This window comes from Eucalyptus grandis, chromosome 10, assembly GCF_016545825.1.
Source record: "Eucalyptus grandis isolate ANBG69807.140 chromosome 10, ASM1654582v1, whole genome shotgun sequence".
NCBI classification, from domain to species: domain Eukaryota; kingdom Viridiplantae; phylum Streptophyta; class Magnoliopsida; order Myrtales; family Myrtaceae; genus Eucalyptus; species Eucalyptus grandis.
Window position 1 is genome coordinate 26,489,233 of NC_052621.1, and position 18,957 is coordinate 26,508,189.

General features: G+C 42.2%; 3 protein-coding genes across 4 annotated transcripts; all 3 read left to right on the forward strand.

The window, feature by feature from the left end:
* The first annotated feature begins 755 nt into the window (after positions 1 to 755).
* LOC104422479 lies at positions 756 to 1,945 on the forward strand. The gene is made up of 2 exons (XM_010034808.3): positions 756 to 1,140; positions 1,306 to 1,945. Exons 1-2 carry the CDS (start codon positions 805 to 807, stop codon positions 1,468 to 1,470), a joined length of 501 nt encoding a protein of 166 aa, XP_010033110.2. The 5' UTR covers positions 756 to 804; the 3' UTR covers positions 1,471 to 1,945.
* Positions 1,946 to 6,105: 4,160 nt separating this feature from the next.
* On the forward strand, positions 6,106 to 7,689 carry LOC104422480 (E3 ubiquitin-protein ligase RDUF1). The gene has a single exon (XM_010034809.3). It carries the CDS (start codon positions 6,227 to 6,229, stop codon positions 7,364 to 7,366), a length of 1,140 nt encoding a protein of 379 aa, XP_010033111.1. The 5' UTR covers positions 6,106 to 6,226; the 3' UTR covers positions 7,367 to 7,689.
* Positions 7,690 to 11,994: 4,305 nt separating this feature from the next.
* Positions 11,995 to 18,426, forward strand: LOC104422481 (E3 ubiquitin-protein ligase SDIR1). Of its 2 annotated transcripts, none has more exons than XM_010034810.3 (9): positions 11,995 to 12,148; positions 13,103 to 13,284; positions 13,407 to 13,458; positions 13,541 to 13,596; positions 13,682 to 13,910; positions 14,883 to 14,997; positions 16,497 to 16,542; positions 17,202 to 17,327; positions 17,983 to 18,426. In XM_010034810.3, exons 2-9 carry the CDS (start codon positions 13,207 to 13,209, stop codon positions 18,106 to 18,108), a joined length of 828 nt encoding a protein of 275 aa, XP_010033112.1. In that variant the 5' UTR covers positions 11,995 to 12,148; positions 13,103 to 13,206; the 3' UTR covers positions 18,109 to 18,426. The 2 variants fall into 2 exon arrangements, with proteins under 2 accessions (XP_010033112.1, XP_010033113.1); XM_010034811.3 differs by having other exon boundaries at positions 13,544 to 13,596.
* Positions 18,427 to 18,957: the final 531 nt, after the last annotated feature.

Below are 18,957 nucleotides of genomic sequence, written 5' to 3' on the forward strand. Positions count from 1 at the left end.
CTTTGCCCAAATCTAAGAAAAGGTTGCCCTCTCTTGATTATGGTGAGGGCTTCACCTTTGGTCGGTGAGGTTACAAAAAAAAAGGATAAAAATAATTATAAATTCAAAAAAATATTTAAATTGTATTAAAAAGTATCTACGTCAGGCTATACCACATAGAAATAATTAGCATCAACATCAACAGTTTTTAGCCAAATTAATCTAATACAATTGATTTTCAATTAACAAAATTAAAAAAGTTTATAATTGAATTGATAAAATAGCAATAAATTTATGTTTTCAGAACAAATTTCACAGCTTCATTAGGAAGATATGGAACATTTGCAAGCAGCTTCAAGCCTCTAAACAATCTCGACCCTAAGTTTTGGTATCTGGTAACACAATTTGAAGAGCTTTTAGTGCAAAATCTTGCTTCGCGGTTGCTCAAGGCTCAAGACATATAGTCCCAACCCAATCCTCTACGATGAGAAGAAGACGACTCGATAGTGGCTGGGAAGATTCGCGGAGGAGGTGGAGGGATGCCGGCGTAGCTCCTGCCGAGGGCCGCGGGGGGGACACCGGCGAGGAGGCATCGCCGAGGATAGATGCATGGGCGAATGCGTGTGCCCGAAACCGCCGGCACTGGGCTCGTTCGTCCTCGTAACAAGCCTTTCTCGGAAAGCCCAAGCTTCACGTTGGACCGCAAGCGAAAGCCTTTCGGAGGGGCCCAAATGCGCCGTGCGATGCCGTATCCTCGACCGCTGCTGCGACCTCGTTCGTGTTCTTGTGCATCCCGATAAGAAGTTGCAGACTAGCAGATGTGCCATGGCCACGTCTCTCTTCTTTCCATCTTCTTCCTCACCCCACATCTCCATTTTCGAGAGGAAACCCTTCGCGCTTCCTCTCAAAAGCGCCTCTCTCTCTTTGCCCGCGGCCTCTTCGCTCTCTGCATCTTCCCAAAGAACCGTCGGAGGTGGCTCGTCTCTCAGAGCGTCGGAGCGAAACCCCAGAGCCGGAATCTGGAGACTCCGCGCCGCTGCTGAAGATGCCCTGGAGACTTCGGAGCAGATAGTGTCGTCCGGCGGCGACGACGGCGTGTCCACCGTCGTCTCGGTCCTGCTTCTCATCGCCTTCGTCGGTCTCTCCATTCTCACAATCGGGGTAATTCTAACGCAGGCCTTCGCCCCGATGCTTCATTTTCCATGTTCCGGGTCTTGTTTGGGTCCCGCGCGCGTGCAGGAACTGGCTCAAGTCGAGATTTTTCTGACGTGGGTCTGTTGTTGAATTGGCTGGGGCGGGTGGGTTCGGTTCTGTTCTTGGGAACAGGTGACCTACATAGCGGTGACGGATTTCCTGCAGAAGAGGGAGAGGGAGAAGTTCGAGAAGGAAGAGGCGGGGAAGAAGAAGAAAGGCGGGAAGAAGGGGAGGGTGAGGGCGAGGGCGGGTCCGAGAGGGTTCGGCCAGAGGATCGACGAGGACGGGGACGACTGATTGATGATGATGATTTGATGAAAAGAGGATTGGCGCTTGTTCAGCAGCTTGCATCAGTAGACTGTCATCGTTCATTCCGCGATTGCTTGTTTTGCGAGTACGTTTGAGCTTCTCTCTCTCCCTCTCTCTCCCTCTCTCGCCGTGTTATCTTTCCTTTCTTCGTTAGACTTCTACCTGGGTGTGAATTTGGGCCGATCTTTAGTTGAAAGGCCGCCGGCAATTGAAGGCTTCCTTCTTCGGTAGGTGACCGTGAATGAATCCTTTGTTCGAGACAGTGTCGAGTATAAATCATCGGACTGTACAAATGGTCCTGTAATTTCAAAATTGGGAACAGCAGTTCGATCGCACGGCTGCACCGCAGTTTGACCTGTCAGTGCGATGTTAATTTTATAGCCGCCCTCCACCGTCCACGAACTGTCTAAATGGGAGGGGAGTAGTCATTTGCGTGCATTCGATTAATGTGAGCTCAGTTAAATAGGCCATCGAGCCACGTGGGTCCATATAAATCTTATTAAATCTAAGTATCTATTTGCTAAATTATTTTGGACTTTTCGTTGTTAGACAAAAATCTAATCAATTTCCGGAAAACGAGTGCAAACGACAAGTTTAAATTGGAGATATGACTTTGTCTTATGATAGAAAAGAAATCACTTTCCTTGAATCACTAAACAAATAAAAACTAAACCATTTTTTGAATGATTTTCATGAAAAATATTTTCTTTTATTAAGAAGTTTTCAACGAAACAATGGTGTATTTGTTTGAGAAAAAGAAATTTCGAGAATTAGTTTTATAGACTTTCACGCGTTTGGATTGTTGAAAATGGTTGATTATTGGAAAATCATTTGAAGTCAAATAAAACATCCATGCTTAAAATAAAATAAAAAAATGAATTCCCTAACTTAGAAAGAGAAAAGCATTTTCCTTTGTTATGAAATATTCCCGAAATGAACACACTTTAAGGACGCAACAATGAGGGAGTAACAAGGGACTTCCAGTTAGGGTTGGACATATGAGACAAGCTAATGAAAGAACATATCTTTGTCCTTAGAATTTATTTCAAAGTAGGAAAAAAAGGATGTTGGATTATTTGTTTCGTATGTGACAAATTTTATTTTGACTGTATCAAATGACATATTAGACGAAACAAATTAGACAGTATATAAACAAATACATATAAGTCAAACTTGTAGAGATAAGACCCAGGTGCAATTACTTTTACTTTGATTCTCTTAATTGGTTAAATTTGATAATGCAAATCTGAAAGTAACATTCTGTAAGTAGCACAACTTCATAGCTGCCCTTGCGCTTCACGAAGAAACTAAGATTCTAAATTAAATTGACAAAAGAAAATGATATTTTTTCCTCATTGAAAAATAAAATAAATTTTTCTTAGAAAACCTTAGGTTGGCCACGTTCTCGTTGCATTGTCGAAATCTCAAATGTCTAGCAACATACTTGGCAGATGAAAGGTTTAAAATACTCTTATAAACAATCGAGAGTATAGATAATTGGAGAAAAGAAGCTTGTAGCATCCATGGACTCAAAAAAGCTTTAAAAAACCGAAAAAGGTGACGAAGTTGTAAATAATTAAAAAAAAATTCAATTCGGACACGTCTCCAACTAATTAAAAAAAATTGTTTATCACCAAAAGAAAAAAAAAAAAAAAAAAAGAGAAAACAAAATGCAGAACTTATACTTGGGACATCATGAGATGTGCAAAAAACTACTATATATGAAAATCCTGCATAAGACAACTCATGTCACATCTATTGGACTTGTATTTCAACGGATGATAAGATTAGTGATTTTTATCCTATCTTGCATAATTGAAATGGCTGTTTTGGCATTTAGAATCCACTTATACGAATGGCTAATTATGAATAGGGAATCGATTAAATCATTTGAGCATGGAGCATCGATGAATAGGTGTCAAAATCTGGACCATGAACTTAATGGGTCATTTAAAAAAAAAAAAAAAACTTAACAGGTTCCTAGCTTGGTGTCAAAAAAGATAGCTTTCCTTTCATCTCTTTGAATCCAATTAGTTTCAACCCCAATATATATATATATATTCAATTAGCCGTGCTAATCAATTAGTAGGTAAATGTCACAACATGTAAACCTCCTAATCGGTTTTTCATTGGATCGAGCCGGTCACACGACAACTACCGACTTCTTTCGAGGTGGCAATTACTCCTCTACCCCTGATCACACCAAGCCGACCTAGCAATCGGACTAAGGAAAGCAATCCTCAGCCTCACATCTGTTTTCATTTTTACCCCTTTTTCTAAATTGCCCTTTGATCGAGAATCTTTAAAGAAGGGAATGATCACTTGCATTTTTTTTTTGGCGTGGACCATGATCATCCTCTCTTTCATATCGACATGTGCAAATTCCGGCAATCATGTCGCGCCCCCTCCTCCTCTCACGACAGCACAGACCAGGAGGGGCGCTTCCCATCATTTGTCTTTGCGGAGGTCAAAAAGGCGAGAGGAGGGAGGGGGGGCGGTCGCGTTTTCCTTTGCTTTTTGCGCGTGAGGCCGGCCATGAACTCGTGCTCTCCAACCACTCGTGCTCTCCATCCAAAGCAGTAAAGGATCCGAGGAAGGAGCGAAACGAACGAACGAACGAACGACCGGCGTGACCTTGTAAAGGCTCCAAAGCCAAGACGGGGATCGTCGTTGGCCTCGTGCGCCAGTGGCGACGGATCGGATCTACGGGGCGAGCAACTTGTCCTGTTGGGCTGTTGCAGGCTATGAGGGTCGATGGAGGAAGGGAGGACATCGGCTGATGGCGGAATGTAAACCTGTCGAGCTCCTTGTTGATTGTTTGGACCCTACTTTGTTCTATGCTTTACACCGTATGGTTAAATATCATAATACATAAATCAAACAGAAGTTCAAGAACTTGTCACAAAAAGACGATTAAATTTTAAAAATTTAAAAAGATTGCAATCGATCTCAAAACTCGTCGAATTGGTATAATCAAGTATTTCAATTACTTTTGTCGAGTTTGACTAATGGAAGATGCTAACGTGACTACTTTATTATTTTTGTTGTTGTTGTTATTGTTGTTGTTTTCTCCTTCTTGCGTGGTATTGATGTTGACTAAAGCATAAAGCATAAAACATAAAGCATAATATTAAAAGGGCGTAGTAATGGTCTAAATCCTAATTTTATATCCAAAATCTTAGTCAAATTAATCTAGAAAATAAAAATGCCGAAGGCTATTTTAAAAAACACAAGAAAATAAACTAGAAAGGGAAGAAGTAAAAAAGACACAAGCAAGATCCTCTCGGCCCTCACTGGTGGAGCCAAATTGGTTTGCATTTATTGTTAGCTAAATTGGTCGAAGTTAATAAAAGAATTTAGATTGGACCAATTCAATAAGTTGTAGAATTTTGATTGCACTTTCAAAAAGTTTTATAGCTCAATCCTATTTTTATAATAAATTTTATCACTTTCGATGCACTAATCCTTTTAGTACTAGTAGAAAATACGATATACAAAATGTCGGGATCTTGTTTTGAGGTCTTAATTGAATTGAGCTAAGCTAGTTTCAAAACATTTGACCAGACTAAGCTCGAGCTAGATAAATTTAGCTCTACTTAAGCATCAACCCCTAGAATTTGAGCTTGAGTAGGGACCGTGTTGACTCAGTTTCACTTGATCGTGTGAAAGACCCACTTTTTTTTCTTTGCTTGGTTTTTGCCTACAAAAGTGCTATTTTCAAAAGCGCTATTTTTCAGCGCAGTATGTTAATTTTTTTTTTTTGTTTTGCTTTTTTACAGTAATGACATGTTACCCATTTAGGAGAGTACGTGGCAGTATGTGATGCATTTATTTGATTGCACGTATAAGATAAATCTTAAATAGATTCCATCCACTGAAGCTAAGTGAAATTTGTAGTCGGCCCACCATATTTTTATTTCAGTCATTCTACGCATCCAGCTTTCAGTTATCTGGCAACGAATTAAAGCATTTTGATTGAAATCCAAACGATTTTTCGACAAACTGCCACCATGATGAGCACTTAGGCCAATGACATCACTTGCTTGTCATTAGGCAATAGGCACCGAGTCAAGACTCGAGAATAGGCATTCCATGCTCTTGAAAATTGAATAGGAAAACTCCGACCGTAAATATCAACGAACTTCTATAAGCTAGACAAAATCACCCGAACGAGACAGCAAAGGTTTTATCCATGTGACTCGAGTTGGAAAGTAATGCGTCCGGGAATTGGACGGACTCCGGGGCTTTCCTTCTTCGTGAGAGGAATCTTCCCTCGGCGCGTGCGCGTGGGCGCGCGCGTGTGACCGTGACCGCTGTTTTGAATTTCAAACTCGGCGTCTCAACGGCGTCAAGTCAACGTACCCCTCTCTTCCCCCCCGGACGCGCTCTGCGAATTTATTTATTTTCTCTTTTAATTTCGTACGAGGAAAAAAAACGAAAAAAGACGGAGGCGATTTTCCCACTGACCGCGTTCAACGCACCGGTCCGACCCCGTAACGCCGTCGCCCCCTCCCTCCAACGAGACGCCGCCACGTGGCGATGATTGCGCGGGCCGTCCTTTCGCCGTTTACTCTCCCCCTTAAAAGGGGCCTCCCCTCCTCTCTCTCGCCATAATTTCTGCAAAAGTTATTCCACTAAAAATCTCTATCTCTCTCTCCGGCCATCCCTCCCACAACCACCACCACCGCCGCCGCCGGAACCGGATCCGAAGCGATCCGAAGCATCCTTATCCAGGCGCGCGACCATGCCAGTCTCGACGGCGACGTACTGGTGCTACAGCTGCGTCCGCTTCGTCACCGCCCTGCCCCGCGTCGGCGACGGCGACGGCTCCGTCTCCTGCCCCTTCTGCGACGGCGGGTTCATCGAGGAGATGGAGGCCGGGGCGGCGCTGCCGATCCGACACCCGGCGGTCCACCCCCGCCGCCGGTTGGACGCTCTGTCCGAAGACGACCCCCACCCGGATCCCGACGTCAGCGTCCGGCCTCGCCGGAGGAGGGCCAACGGCGGCGGCGGCGGCGGCGGCGACCGGTCGCCGTTCAACCCCGTCATCGTCCTGCGTGGGACCGCCAGCCCCGACGCCGAGACCAGCGCCTTCGAGCTCTACTACGACGACGGGGCCGGATCGGGCCTCCGGCCGCTGCCGGCGACGATGTCGGAGTTCCTGATGGGGTCGGGGTTCGATCGGCTGCTCGAGCAACTCTCGCAGCTGGAGCTGGCCGGGATCGGGCTCGGTCGGTCCGAGAACCCACCCGCGTCCAAGGCCGCGGTGGAGTCGATGCCGACGGTCGAGATCGGCCGCGGGCAGGTGGCCGCCGAGCTACACTGCGCCGTCTGCAAGGAGGCGTTCGAGCTCGGGGTGGAGGCGCGGGAGATGCCGTGCAAGCACGTGTACCACTCCGACTGCATCTTGCCGTGGCTGGCGGTCCGGAACTCGTGCCCCGTGTGCCGCCACGAGCTGCCGGCGGCGCCGGAGGATGCGGCGGCCGCGGACCAGGAGGCGGTGGGGATGACAATATGGAGGCTGCCGGGAGGGGGATTCGCGGTGGGGAGCTTCAGGAGGGGCGGCGGAGCCGATAGGGATAGGGAATTGGAGCTGCCCGCGGTCTTCACGGAAATGGACGGCGGGTTCGAGAACGGAACTCCGAGGAATATGTACTGGGGGCTGAGGAGGAGCAGGAGCAGGGAAAGAAGCGGGTTCCGTAGGCTAGTGAGGAACATCATGAATCTGTTCGGTCGATCGAGGTCGAACAGTGACAATTACCCGGAACGCGATTCCGGGTTTATGAGGAGGACTCGGAGCGTTTCAAGCTCGAGCTCGAGCTCGGGGATCGGGAGGTTCGACAGCAGGCGGAGCACAAGAGCTTTTTTCATGGAGGGGATTTGAACTAGAATTAGAGTTAGAATCTGAGGCCGGAATGAACTCCTTCCTTTCTTTCTTCCCTTCTTTCTTTTTCCTTTATGGGTTCTAAATCGTGCTGAGTGGGGAGATATTTAATTTATTTGTAGATGGAGCCGATTCAAATTTGTAACTGTATATATATGGGAATAGAATGAGATGCAAATCTCTTTTTGGGGGAAGAGATCTTGGGACGCAGATGGCAGTGTTCTTCGTCGCCCCGCTGTCGGTGGCCACGAATCATGAGGAGGGTAAAAATGATGTTATCTTGAAGATTTTACTCGGATCGGTGTTATTGATTCTGTTCCCCATTTTAGCTTTCATGAAAGATTTTACTTGGATCTGTATCGCGCGGTAGAAAGTTCGCTTTTTGGGTAGAGCCCCCCCTCCAAAGATCGGTTCGTCCTGCAAAATCTGTACGAATTCGCGTGTCTGTGAACAGAAACACAACTTTGGAGCAGAGCAACGATGGAGAGAGAGTTGGTGGCCGGGGGTGATGAATCCGAGGCGGTGGCAGCGCGGAAAGAAAAGGTCGAAGGTGGGGGGGATTGGTCAAAAGGTTGTGTGAAAAGGGGCGTGGGATGGGAGAATGAAGATGCTGACCGCTTTTCAACCTGCACTAAATCCAAGAGGATCTGCTCCTCCCTCCATCATTTGGAGCGTGAAAGAATAGATCATGACCGTACACGGAGAATTTTTGAAATACTTGTTGACATACGGCGAGATGTACTTTGGATAGTGCTTTTTTACGACCGTAGATCCATCTCTCTTTGTTCAGGTGTGCCTGCCTTTTACAGGCGATTTCCGTGGGGTTTGTGGGGTAACGAAAGTCCATGAAAGCCTCGAAATATCATGATAGGAAATTGTCATGGATCACTTTTAAGTTCTTATGAATTCTCGAAGGCACATCCATTGACAATTCTATCATTTTCCTTTCGAAAATGTCCTTGCTCGTTTTTCTCACGCCCATCAAGCCACGAGTCTAGTTCGCTATATACCTCGATCCCATCCTCAACTCAGATCGCACCCACCAATGGCTATGCCGTGGCAGCAAATGGACCATCGCCAATGCGCCTCAATCTGAGGTCATCAGTAAAGTCACGACCTAGGATTGAAGTGGCCGGGGGGCGGCATCATGGATGACCTCAGGGAGGTGGCCCATAGTTTGGTTTTCACACTCAGCGTCCTCTGGAGCCAAGTTGCAAAGCTTGGAGACAGGGACGACCTAGTTGTTTCGAAGTGGACGTGCGGTGGGTGGGAAATGGGGAAGCTTTTCGAAATTGACTGGGTCGACGATGACGTGCGTGCGAAGATGACAGCCCCCAAAGCCCCCGTTCAACGACTCGTGACTTGGATGCTTTTGCCCTTTTTTTCCCTCGAATTGGAGCCATCCTCGCGCCAGCTCACGCCTTGGCTGCACATAAGCAGCAATTATTCTCCCCAGTCTCGTTTAGCACGTGATTTATCCGATCGGGAAATTATTTTCGAATTTAGTTCCATGTACTAAAGTTTGGTGAAAGAGAAGAAGAAAATAATGCACCGATGTTTTAGTACAATTTGCAATCGTCGCAGGGAACGATTGAATACGATTCATAAAGGTAGCTAGAAAGCACTACTCTCCTTGAAGTACTTTTCATGAAAATCATATCCTCATCCACCAACTTAACCTTGCAAACGTTGTTCTACTAGTGGTTGTAGAAAAGAACTCGTACTCAAATTCCAACTAAGTAGTCAAAGTAAAGAAGGGCCTTGTCTATTCTTCCTAATTAAGTAATGACATCAAAGTAAACCTGTCAAGAGGGTGGTCGGGTCTAAAATGAGTTGACCCAAATAGATCAATTTAATTCGTTTTCACTCGTTTTCATATAATACAAATTTAACGGCGCATATCCAGTTTAACCTATATTGTTAAAAGATTTCTATATTTAACAAAATCTACAAAAAATAATGTCCAAATTGAAATGAGAGTGTGGAGTGAGTGAATGTGAGACCAATTGAAGGCAACAAAGAATGAAAAAAGAATTATAAAGATGGGTTGGGTCTAAATAGGTTGTACACCTGTTTATGACCCATTTAACACTTGTTATTTGTAAACCCATTTATGACTCATTTACTCAATATAATTACCTATTTAACATCCATATGATAGGTCTATGTCGTGTATCAATCAGGCACACAATCTCCCACGGAGTGATTACAAATTGAAGCGATCTATGCATCTTTTAACTTTGATAACTCATCGATTCAAAGCCTTATTATGTTTAAACCAATTTATGACAAATTTACTTAATATAATCAACCCATTTAACACCCATATAACTGGTCTACGTCAAAGTGAGCATTTTTTGCATATTGATACCGCACACAATCTCCCACATAGACTTGTCAAATGAATTGGGTCGGGTCGAGTTTGGGTCGGGTCATAAAATGATCCGATTCAAAACATTAACTCATTTATAAATTATAATCCATTTATCATAATACAAATTTCTCGATTCATAGCCAACCCATACCCAACCTAACTTGACCCATTTAAACAATTCTAGGATTTTTTTTTCTTTCTTTTTAATTAAAAAATGGTATTGCTAAAACACTTTCATACAATATAAATCTAGTGGCATTTTTTTTTTTTATAATTTTTTAAATAAATTGAGGCTTAATTTGTTGCTTGAAAAATGTTTTTCGAAAAGTCGTTTTCTAAGAAAATAACAATATTTTTGGGTGTTAGTCTAAAACCTGGAAATAAATTAGAAAATACTTTCCATGTTTGGTATGGAAAATATGATATGATTTTCCTCCATGCTTTTCCTTTTAATAATAGATATATATATATATATATATGTTTTTAAATCGAAATATTAATTTTTTTTCCTTTTCCTTCTTCTCTGACTAGTGATCGACCATAGGCTAGCTTGAGCCTTGCCACGAGCTGACAAGGCTAAAGCTCACTTGATTCTATTAAGATTCCACCTTACCAAATCCGGTAAGGTCAATCTCGCTTGAGTCTTGTTAGATCGGTGAGGCTTGAGCCTCACTGGCGCTAGACGTCGACGAGGCCTTGGCCTTACTCAAGGCTCACTTGCTAGAGGTTGGTGAGCTTGTCCCTCTCTTGATCGGTCGTTGACCGACCACGACCGAGGAAAATGGAAGAAGGAAGAAGAAAAATGAAACAAAAAAAGAAAAGAAAAAGAAAAAAAATTATAATTTCGAATTTAAAAAAATACAAGGTTGAATAGGGATGGAGAAAGAGTGCGTGTGAGCCTAGTGAGTTGATAATATGTTCTAAACTCAACCCATTTATTTTAGCCTTTAAATTCAAAACACATTTAAGATAAGCTCTTCTACAACGAATAGGTTCAAGACTTATTATGATAGATTTACTCTCGTGGAATTATGGGCAAAATAGAAGAAATTAATGTCTTTTAACTTTGAAAATTTGTCAACTCAAGTCCTTATTATGTTTAAACCAATTTATAACTAATTTACCTGATATAATTAACTCATTTAACACCACATGGCAAGTCTATGCTTGTATCGATCCCGCACACAATATAATGTGGAATAATAGACAAAATTGAAGCGATTGATGTGTCTTTTAGCTTTGAGAAGTCATCGACTCAAGCCCTTGTGTAAAAGCTAGTTAAGTCAAAAGTCTCCATATGCTCGATTTTAATTGGAGTGCAATTAAGCCTTTCAATAGCACATTTCCAAAAGATCGGAAGTTGGGAAATGTACTTTTTTAATCATCTTGAGGTACCGACCAAAAAAAACAATCCTCTTGACGTGGGTGTGACTCGGCCAGCGGCTCCCGTAGGTGCCCCTACATACCTAGGCGAATTTTTATAAGAAATTATTATTATTATTATTATTATTATTATGAACCGGATTTGATGAGATTTTTTAAGGTTAAATGCTATGCCTTTCTCGGCAGACGTAACCGGGATTAAGATCGTGTCCGATTGTACAAAAAAAAAAAAAGAAAAAAAAAGGAGATCTTTATGGGATTCGGTATGTTCCGTTTGAGAGGAGGAGGGGAAACTGAAAAGTTAAGTAAAAGATGTCAGAAAATTTAATTTTTTTTTTCAATTTTTCTATTCGAGCTTCCATCCCCTCCATTGTTTCAAAACAATGCATGAGGTACAAACAAATAGTTTAAATGGACATAATCTGTTGTTGATGTGCGAAGGGTCTCAATTAAAGTAACTTAGCCGAAAAGGCACGGAACGGCATAGTAATTCTAGGAAAAAAATCATCGTAAGAAAGGAAAAAAAATAGAACAAATTCTTCGGGGGCTCACTTATTCGATAAATTAAAAAAAGGTACATTTTGCACAAAAATATATATTTAATTTCTTCATCTCATTAGTAACTCACATACAAAAAAATTACTACACTATGAAAATTTAATATATTTCAGACAAAAAAAGAAAAAGAAAAAGAAAAAGAAAGAGCCGAATTTGCGCACCGCAATACTTCCTAATTCTTTTTTCCTGACCAAAAGGAAAATGCTCCCTAAACTTTGATTGGCCAGTCCGAACTTTCTTGATTCGAAGGAAGCCCACGTGGCAGCTTCCAGAATCGTCTGGACATCAAAACCTCCGCACCAAAAAAAAAAAAAAAAAAAAAAAAAAAAAAAAAAAACCAGAGAAAGGGGAGAGACGCAGCTACATCGCTCCGCTCGTCTTGATTCCTAAGCTCACTCCACCTCCTCTCTCCTCCGCCTCCAACCGCAGCCTGCAGCTCGATCGCCTCGCCGCGCCTCTTCCATGGCGTAAGTCCTCTCTCTCTTCTTCCCGACTCTCTCTCTCTGCGCTTCCGTTCATTCGGCCGGCGAAAAGCGAGGCCAAGACGATCTGGGAGCGGCGCCGGCCTCCCTCCCCCCCGCGGCGTCAATCCCCGCGTTCGGCCACTCGCTCGTCGCCGCTCCGGCGACCCGGCGGTGGCGGTGCACTTTCCACCGTCGCGATTTCGGTTCTCCGAGTTCGATTTCTCGTGCGGAGCGTTTCTCCGTTGCTGCATTGTCGCGTTCGCGGGGCTTGTGTCGGTCGAGCGGGCCGGATTCGATTCCGCGAGGGGTTTTCTGACGATTGGCGTAGTCGAGAGTGGTGTGCGGAGAAGCTGTCGGTTGGATGTGTTTATTTGGAAATTCGGTGTGAATTTGACTGAATTATAGTTTTTTTTCCCTTAATAGCAATTTTCGATATCGCATTGCACATTGCGTGGTTGTGGATCGTGCGCACGCTGTGTGGCTTTGATCTTTAGTTGTGTCGAAGGTTGATCGTGAGATTGCAAGATGAGGAGTCTGATCCATCGGTGTAGCTAGGTATAGTGTAAGAATTCTTGCAGTTTTGGGTCCGATTTGGGAGACAGTTTATCTTCTTACTGAGACGCGTCCAAGAAATTCAAATGAAAATTGCTTTTAGGTTTGAATTTTGTGGTGCACCGAGCAAATCTTATGTTCGCTTTTACTAGTTTGGAGATACTCCAAGGCTGGACCTGCACTGCAGTAGTTGATTTTGTGAGAGGAAGAGATAGAGTTCAAGGGTAGCTTGTGAGTAATGTTTCCTTCAAAATGTTTTAGCATTGCTCGATAGACTCTATACTTTATAGTCTCTCTTGAAGCATGTTTGATGTTTTATGAGCACCTTCTGGAGTTCTGTGGTATGCATTTTGGCCGGTGTCATTTTAGTGGAAGCAAATTATGTGATTTTGATGGCTTTTGCAGGCTATGAAGATTGGAACGTGCATCTGAGAATTCATATACCTTTGGTGCTTGTATTATTGCTCGAGCCTTTTCTTTAAGTAAGATATTTGCACCACTCTGCAAATATGAGCTTTGCATATAGAGGAAACAGAGCAGATATTGAAAGTGGATTTCCAGGATTTATACATGAACGGCCAACTCTGGTAGGTTCACTCACATTCATGAAATATTGAGCAACCTACATCTTTGTTTACTATCTCAAGCATAGAGCTGTACTTTCCTTTGGTGAGCTGAAATTTTTACGATCCTTTTTCCTCTTTATCAGCGTATCCATGGACATCGGCCAAATTCCAATTCCTTGGCTTTTCTGGTAACAGGTAGCTTTTCCGCATCTTGACTAGTTCTTTCCCTTTTCTCTTCTCATTAGCTGTCGATAATATATATGAGTTCTATCTTCAGCAGTGCTTTTGCTGTTCATGGTGTTGAACTCTCATCAGATGTCGTCCAACTTCCTGGTACTTAAGTTTGAGCACTTTATGACGGTCTCCTTGTACATAGAGGTATTGTGTATTAACTGAAGAGGTAGCTTTGTGAATGTAGCTATGGCTTGTCGTTGGTGTCTTTCTGCTGGCTACAAGCCTGCGGATGTATGCTACTTGTCAGCAACTTCAAGCTCAAGCCCGAGCTCATGCGGCAGCTGCCAGTGGCTTGCTTGGCCATACTGAATTGCGTGTCCACATGCCACCATCAATTGCATTTGCTACCAGAGGACGGCTACAAGGATTGAGGCTCCAGCTTGCTCTGCTTGATCGTGAATTTGATGATTTAGGTAGGAAACTGATTTCTGAAGCAGGTTTGACAATAAAAGAATTGTAAAGCATGGAACAAATTATTATTTAAAGGGCGTTTAGGGGGATTTTTTATTGTCTAATAATCACTGGCTTTGGCACAGCAGAAATTAACTCTTGATTGGTGAATGCTTTCTTTAATATAATCTTGCCGTGGAACCCTACTATTGTTGTGGAAGTCTTGCATTTTTGACTTCCTAGATTGCTGTTTCCATAGTTCTTTTAGTTGATTCATCCTCACAAATGACGCATGCACCTCTCCTATTTTCAAAAGATCCTAGCTTTTGAGCTCCTCATAAGATTTAAAGATTTGACATTGTCAATTTAGATTGTCAATACTTTTAAAAAATTCACATGGATCTAAGTGAAATAGCCTTAGTATCAAGGATTAAGTACTTTAATTGTGCCAAGCTCAAACTTAAGAAGAATGAACTTCCCAAAGAGTTCGTTGAGTGATTTAGTGCTTTTGGGGATGTGATATATTCCGTTGAGTTATATCTATTTTCACCCGGAGTAACCTTAGTGGCTAGGTTGCCATCCCATGGGTGGAGCCTTACTCAATGCACTAGATAGGATGGTTTGCGTGCCTCCGAAGAATTAGTGGACTTGCAGTTTCTATTACCAATTTTATCCCCACAAAACTTAAGAATAATTAAAAGCATGTCAGTGGACAAATACCTTGATATATGGATAAAATATTAGGAAAACAAGCTCTTTTGTTTAGCTATGACATGTGAATGGTGAAAAAGGATCCCTTGTTGTTGTATTCTGATGACTTTTCCAATGTGGCTTACAAATTAGCGGGAAATAAAGAGTTTGACATGTTTTGAGCTGTCAAACGGCTATAGTTATTGTTATAAGGCAATGTAAAGTGGTGACTATATGATATAGGTAGCTTTTATATATTTAGACTCTGGGGAATAATTGCTTCTGTTGATTGGTCCACGCTGCAGATTATGATACCTTGAGAGCACTGGACTCTGAAAACGTATCCACAACTCCTTCTATGAGTGAGGAGGAGATAAATGCCCTACCTGTTCATAAATACAAGGTTTCTGGTGTCCAGAGGTGAGTTCAAATGCAATTCTTTTGAAAAGCGGTCCAAATACCTTTTCTTTTGTAAAGAGTTTGCCTTTTCTAATGTAAAGTGTCTCTATGTTGTATTACCTTGCTTAGTGCACATTAGCCCAAATTTAGCAATGAAGACAATACTTGCTTTTTAGGTCATGTTCTTATATAGAAATTAACTATTGCAGGGTTACTAACTCAATTCAAGAAAAATTATTATTATTCTCCCCATGGATGCGTGTGTAGCATGCAGTATGCATAAAAACGCAGAAGTTCTTTGCTTAAATTATCAATGAAGTTCCTCAGAATAGTCTTAAACAGTAATTTTGTGTTAGTTTTCGACAGAAGTGCAATGGAATGAACGGTGGGATGTGTATGCATGCATGAGCTGTCCACTTTCACTTGCCTTCAAAAGAAACTTAGTGCGTTGTCAGCTGCTCGAAAACATGTGACAACTGTGACCTTCTGTTCAAACAAATTGTGGATCATGAAATTAGTCTTCAAGTTTGATTGTTACCTTTTGCAAATGAATCAGTTGCAGAAAGAACTCATGTACTTGTGCAATGTCTGAGCTTCTTAGTTACTGCCTTTGATAATATGGCAATTGTGCATGTGGAAATTAAGTTGGCTTTAGCTGAGGTTTATGAATTGATTTTTGGACAAGTACAAGTATAATGCAAGACTTTTTGATCATTAATTAAACTATATGTTTATAAAAGCTGTGGCAATCAATTAGCATGTTGTCAGAGATAAAAGCTTTTGTTGTCCCCAAGGTTTGGTGTAGTTGGTTGGGACATTGGAGGTTTCAACTCAAGAACTGAAAGTCACCCATTTGAATCCCACCAACTGCATAAACTGCTTCGGGTCAGGCCACATGCGTTGGTCAAATGAATAGACCTAAATGGTTCATGGAGCTTGCAGGGTGTTTCATGAGCTGCCAGATGGTGGGTCTCCATGCCCATACCCCTAGATTAAAAAAAAAAAAAAAACTGTTGTCACAATTCCTCCTTTTCTGAGACAGCTCAAGAGGTGATAGGGATCCCCAAAATCTCATAGGATTGTAAGACAAAATTTTCTCCCCATAAACATAACTTGTTAGGAAATGGGCGCACAATAGATGTCTTCCGTATTTCCAAATGCTAGTCCGTGAGGGAAATCAAGCCATACATGTAAATTATGGAATTTGGAAGTAACTGCATCAAACAGTGACAGGAGGACAAACAATAGTAATGGATATAATGACCATAATAGGAAGTGCCAACGTTTTGACATGTGCTTTAATATTATGTCAAATATATCATTTTCCCTTTTCTATAATTAATGTATCTTTTTTTTTCCCCCAGAATGGATACGTAAGCTCTTAGAAAAAGGTCCACGAGTATATCTAGCATATTTCTTGATAGTTATTTCCTAATTTTGTTTTGGCAAATGATCTCTCTACTATGGGCTGCATCCAAATTCCACTTGTGAGTAATTGTATGCATACTGCTTTTTGATAGAGATGGCTCCTCGCTACAAAAAGCATCGTCTTCTTCGGGTTCTGAGGTACTCTTCCTTTGGCAGCTTTTGCAAATGTTTGCCTGTAGTTACTTTCTTTACTTTACTAGTTATTATGTGTTTATGCTGCTTGGGCTGGGAATTTGGTTTTTTCCTGATGAGGAATTATACCTTATTGTTCACAAAAAGGATTTTGTTTTCAAAGGTCTTGGCCATGCTAGTATTCGTTGTTTCCCTTGCACATGATTACTACCTATTTTGGTTTGCTCACACGTGGATTGTCCTACTCTAGATGATCGGGATTCAACCTTTATATGTGTTATCATGAGTGACTCTGTTGAATGTCGTCCATGTCTTGATTCAATCTGATCTCTTTGCCTTCATATAAAGAGCATGCCAATTTTTGAGAGAAGTGTGAATTATATGATGTGTTTGTCCATTTTCCTTTTTCTTTTTGGCCGAGTCTACATTTTCATGTTGGCATAACTACATTTATCCATGGGCCACAATGTCTGTGTTACTCAAAGATGGAGCAGGCATTTTAAAAAATGCAGACAACATGCCTGCTCCTTTCTGTTGAGTGTGCTTGAGTCATGCATTACTGGCTGAGGTGGGAAGGGGATGGCGGGCTCGTCGTAGAGTGCTTTTGTTTCTTTGTTTCTTGTTTTCCCTCCTGGCTTAGTTGATCTCATTGATGCGATAAACAGCTGAAGCAAGAGAGCAGAAATGTGGATACAAGTATCAAAGCCCTGGAGGATGAATTGACTTGTAGCATATGCTTGGAGCAGGTCAACAGAGGCGAGCTTCTTCGTAGCTTGCCATGTTTGCATCAGGTTTTTTCTCCTCCTAGTGTATAGTTATATCTTTTCCGTGTCCATTATGGTTTTCTACAATCTCTTGAGGAATTGTCCCGCCAAGGATTGGTGATTGTTGAATTGCAAATAAATAAATCTCAATTTCCATTGAAAAATTTCTGAGTGTTGGTGTGGTACGACAATTTGTGTAACAACTACGACAAAGTGCACGTGCATTTGACTGATTATGATGTGGGATTGGTCCCTCAAGGGACTATAGGAGCCCCCGAGTCCATCCTTCAAGTTTTGCTTATCTCATCCTTTAACATGCATGGCTGAAGTTTCTGCAGTTTCTGTAACATTATGAGATAGAATGGCTCCTTTTTTCATTGTCCTGTCATGCCACTTACTGACTTTGTTTTAGTAGATGAGCACAATATTGATCATTCTCGAATTCTGACTCCCCCCAACCATTTAGATGCAAAAGTAAAATTGGTTTCCATGTTTGACTTCTAAAGAAAATCTTTTTTATTTCAACAATGTTTATGGTATCAATTTTCTGCTGAACATGGTTTCCAGGAGTGAGCTAAGTGTCTGGCTATTAATGGCTAAAATCGATAAGGGTTTTCTGGTTTTGTTTATTTTGTGCATTTCCCTTGCCTTTAGCTAAGCATTTGATTCTCTCTGTTTGCAGTTCCATGCTAACTGCATTGATCCTTGGCTGCGACAACAGGGCACGTGCCCTGTCTGTAAATTCAAGCTTGGCACAGCATGGCAGGAAAGCAGGGATAGCGAGTCGGATGGATCGGATATGGTTTAAAGGCTAACCAATTACCTGTGCCGACTTATGTTAATATATTGTTTTGCGTATCGGTTTCTATAAGTCAATAAACTTAGTATTTTATGTAAGCATTTAGTAGTAGCTATGCCCATGTTGGACTTACAGTAGCTCGCATGGATTTAGCAGAAGGCATATATAACTCAGGGTATTAGGGGTCGGTTGATGGAATGAGAACTGCAATTTGTGCCTTCGATGTACAAAATTAATCACTGCACTCTCGAGGATCACTCATCAACTACTGTGTAAATCTGTTCTTTGCCCAGACTAGTACGCTAACATGTTACATATAAGGATCAATCAGCCAGAACAATGTTTCTGAGAATAGGTCGGTTTAGCGTGCCTCATTTAGCCCGTGATCTTATAACTCTCGGTGACCCCATGACCGACAGTTTTCGCTTGGCGGATGTCCGTATTATAACATGGCTGGTCTCCTTGTCTGTCTTACAATGACGTTACACAAGCACATTGGTTCTCTTTACATCAAACATATCATCTGTCACAGTCGCTTGACAGGTGAGTTTGGGAGGGCATTGGTTTCTTCTCCCGTGCCCTCTGTGGTTTGTCCTGATCGTTGTTACTGCTTGTGTGCAACATTTAATCGTCCTAATTTATAAAACGAGAAAAGCCAGAAAGACTAACTGTAAAGGGAAGATTACTCCTAGCGTGGAATTTGCTTCTAGATTACCAAACAGAGAATGATCTCTGCGCTTCTCTTTTGATATAATACGTGCTTCCAGGGTCCGAGTCTAGCCATTCTATTATTCCTAATCTAGCCTGATTTACGTGAACGTGGGTGATAATGTTGGAATTACTTTTCTTGTGGGAATT

Bases quoted from the DNA above. Each gene is read 5' to 3' on its own strand.
- LOC104422479 (XM_010034808.3), top strand. From the start codon at position 805: ATGGCCACGTCTCTCTTCTTTCCATCTTCTTCCTCACCCCACATCTCC. The intron at 1,141-1,305 runs GTAATTCTAACG...TCTTGGGAACAG, and splicing joins TCTCCATTCTCACAATCGGG to GTGACCTACATAGCGGTGAC.
- LOC104422480 (XM_010034809.3), top strand. From the start codon at position 6,227: ATGCCAGTCTCGACGGCGACGTACTGGTGCTACAGCTGCGTCCGCTTC.
- LOC104422481 (XM_010034810.3), top strand. From the start codon at position 13,207: ATGAGCTTTGCATATAGAGGAAACAGAGCAGATATTGAAAGTGGATTT. The intron at 13,459-13,540 runs GTAGCTTTTCCG...TTCTATCTTCAG, and splicing joins CTTGGCTTTTCTGGTAACAG to CAGTGCTTTTGCTGTTCATG. The intron at 17,328-17,982 runs GTTTTTTCTCCT...CTCTGTTTGCAG, and splicing joins GCTTGCCATGTTTGCATCAG to TTCCATGCTAACTGCATTGA.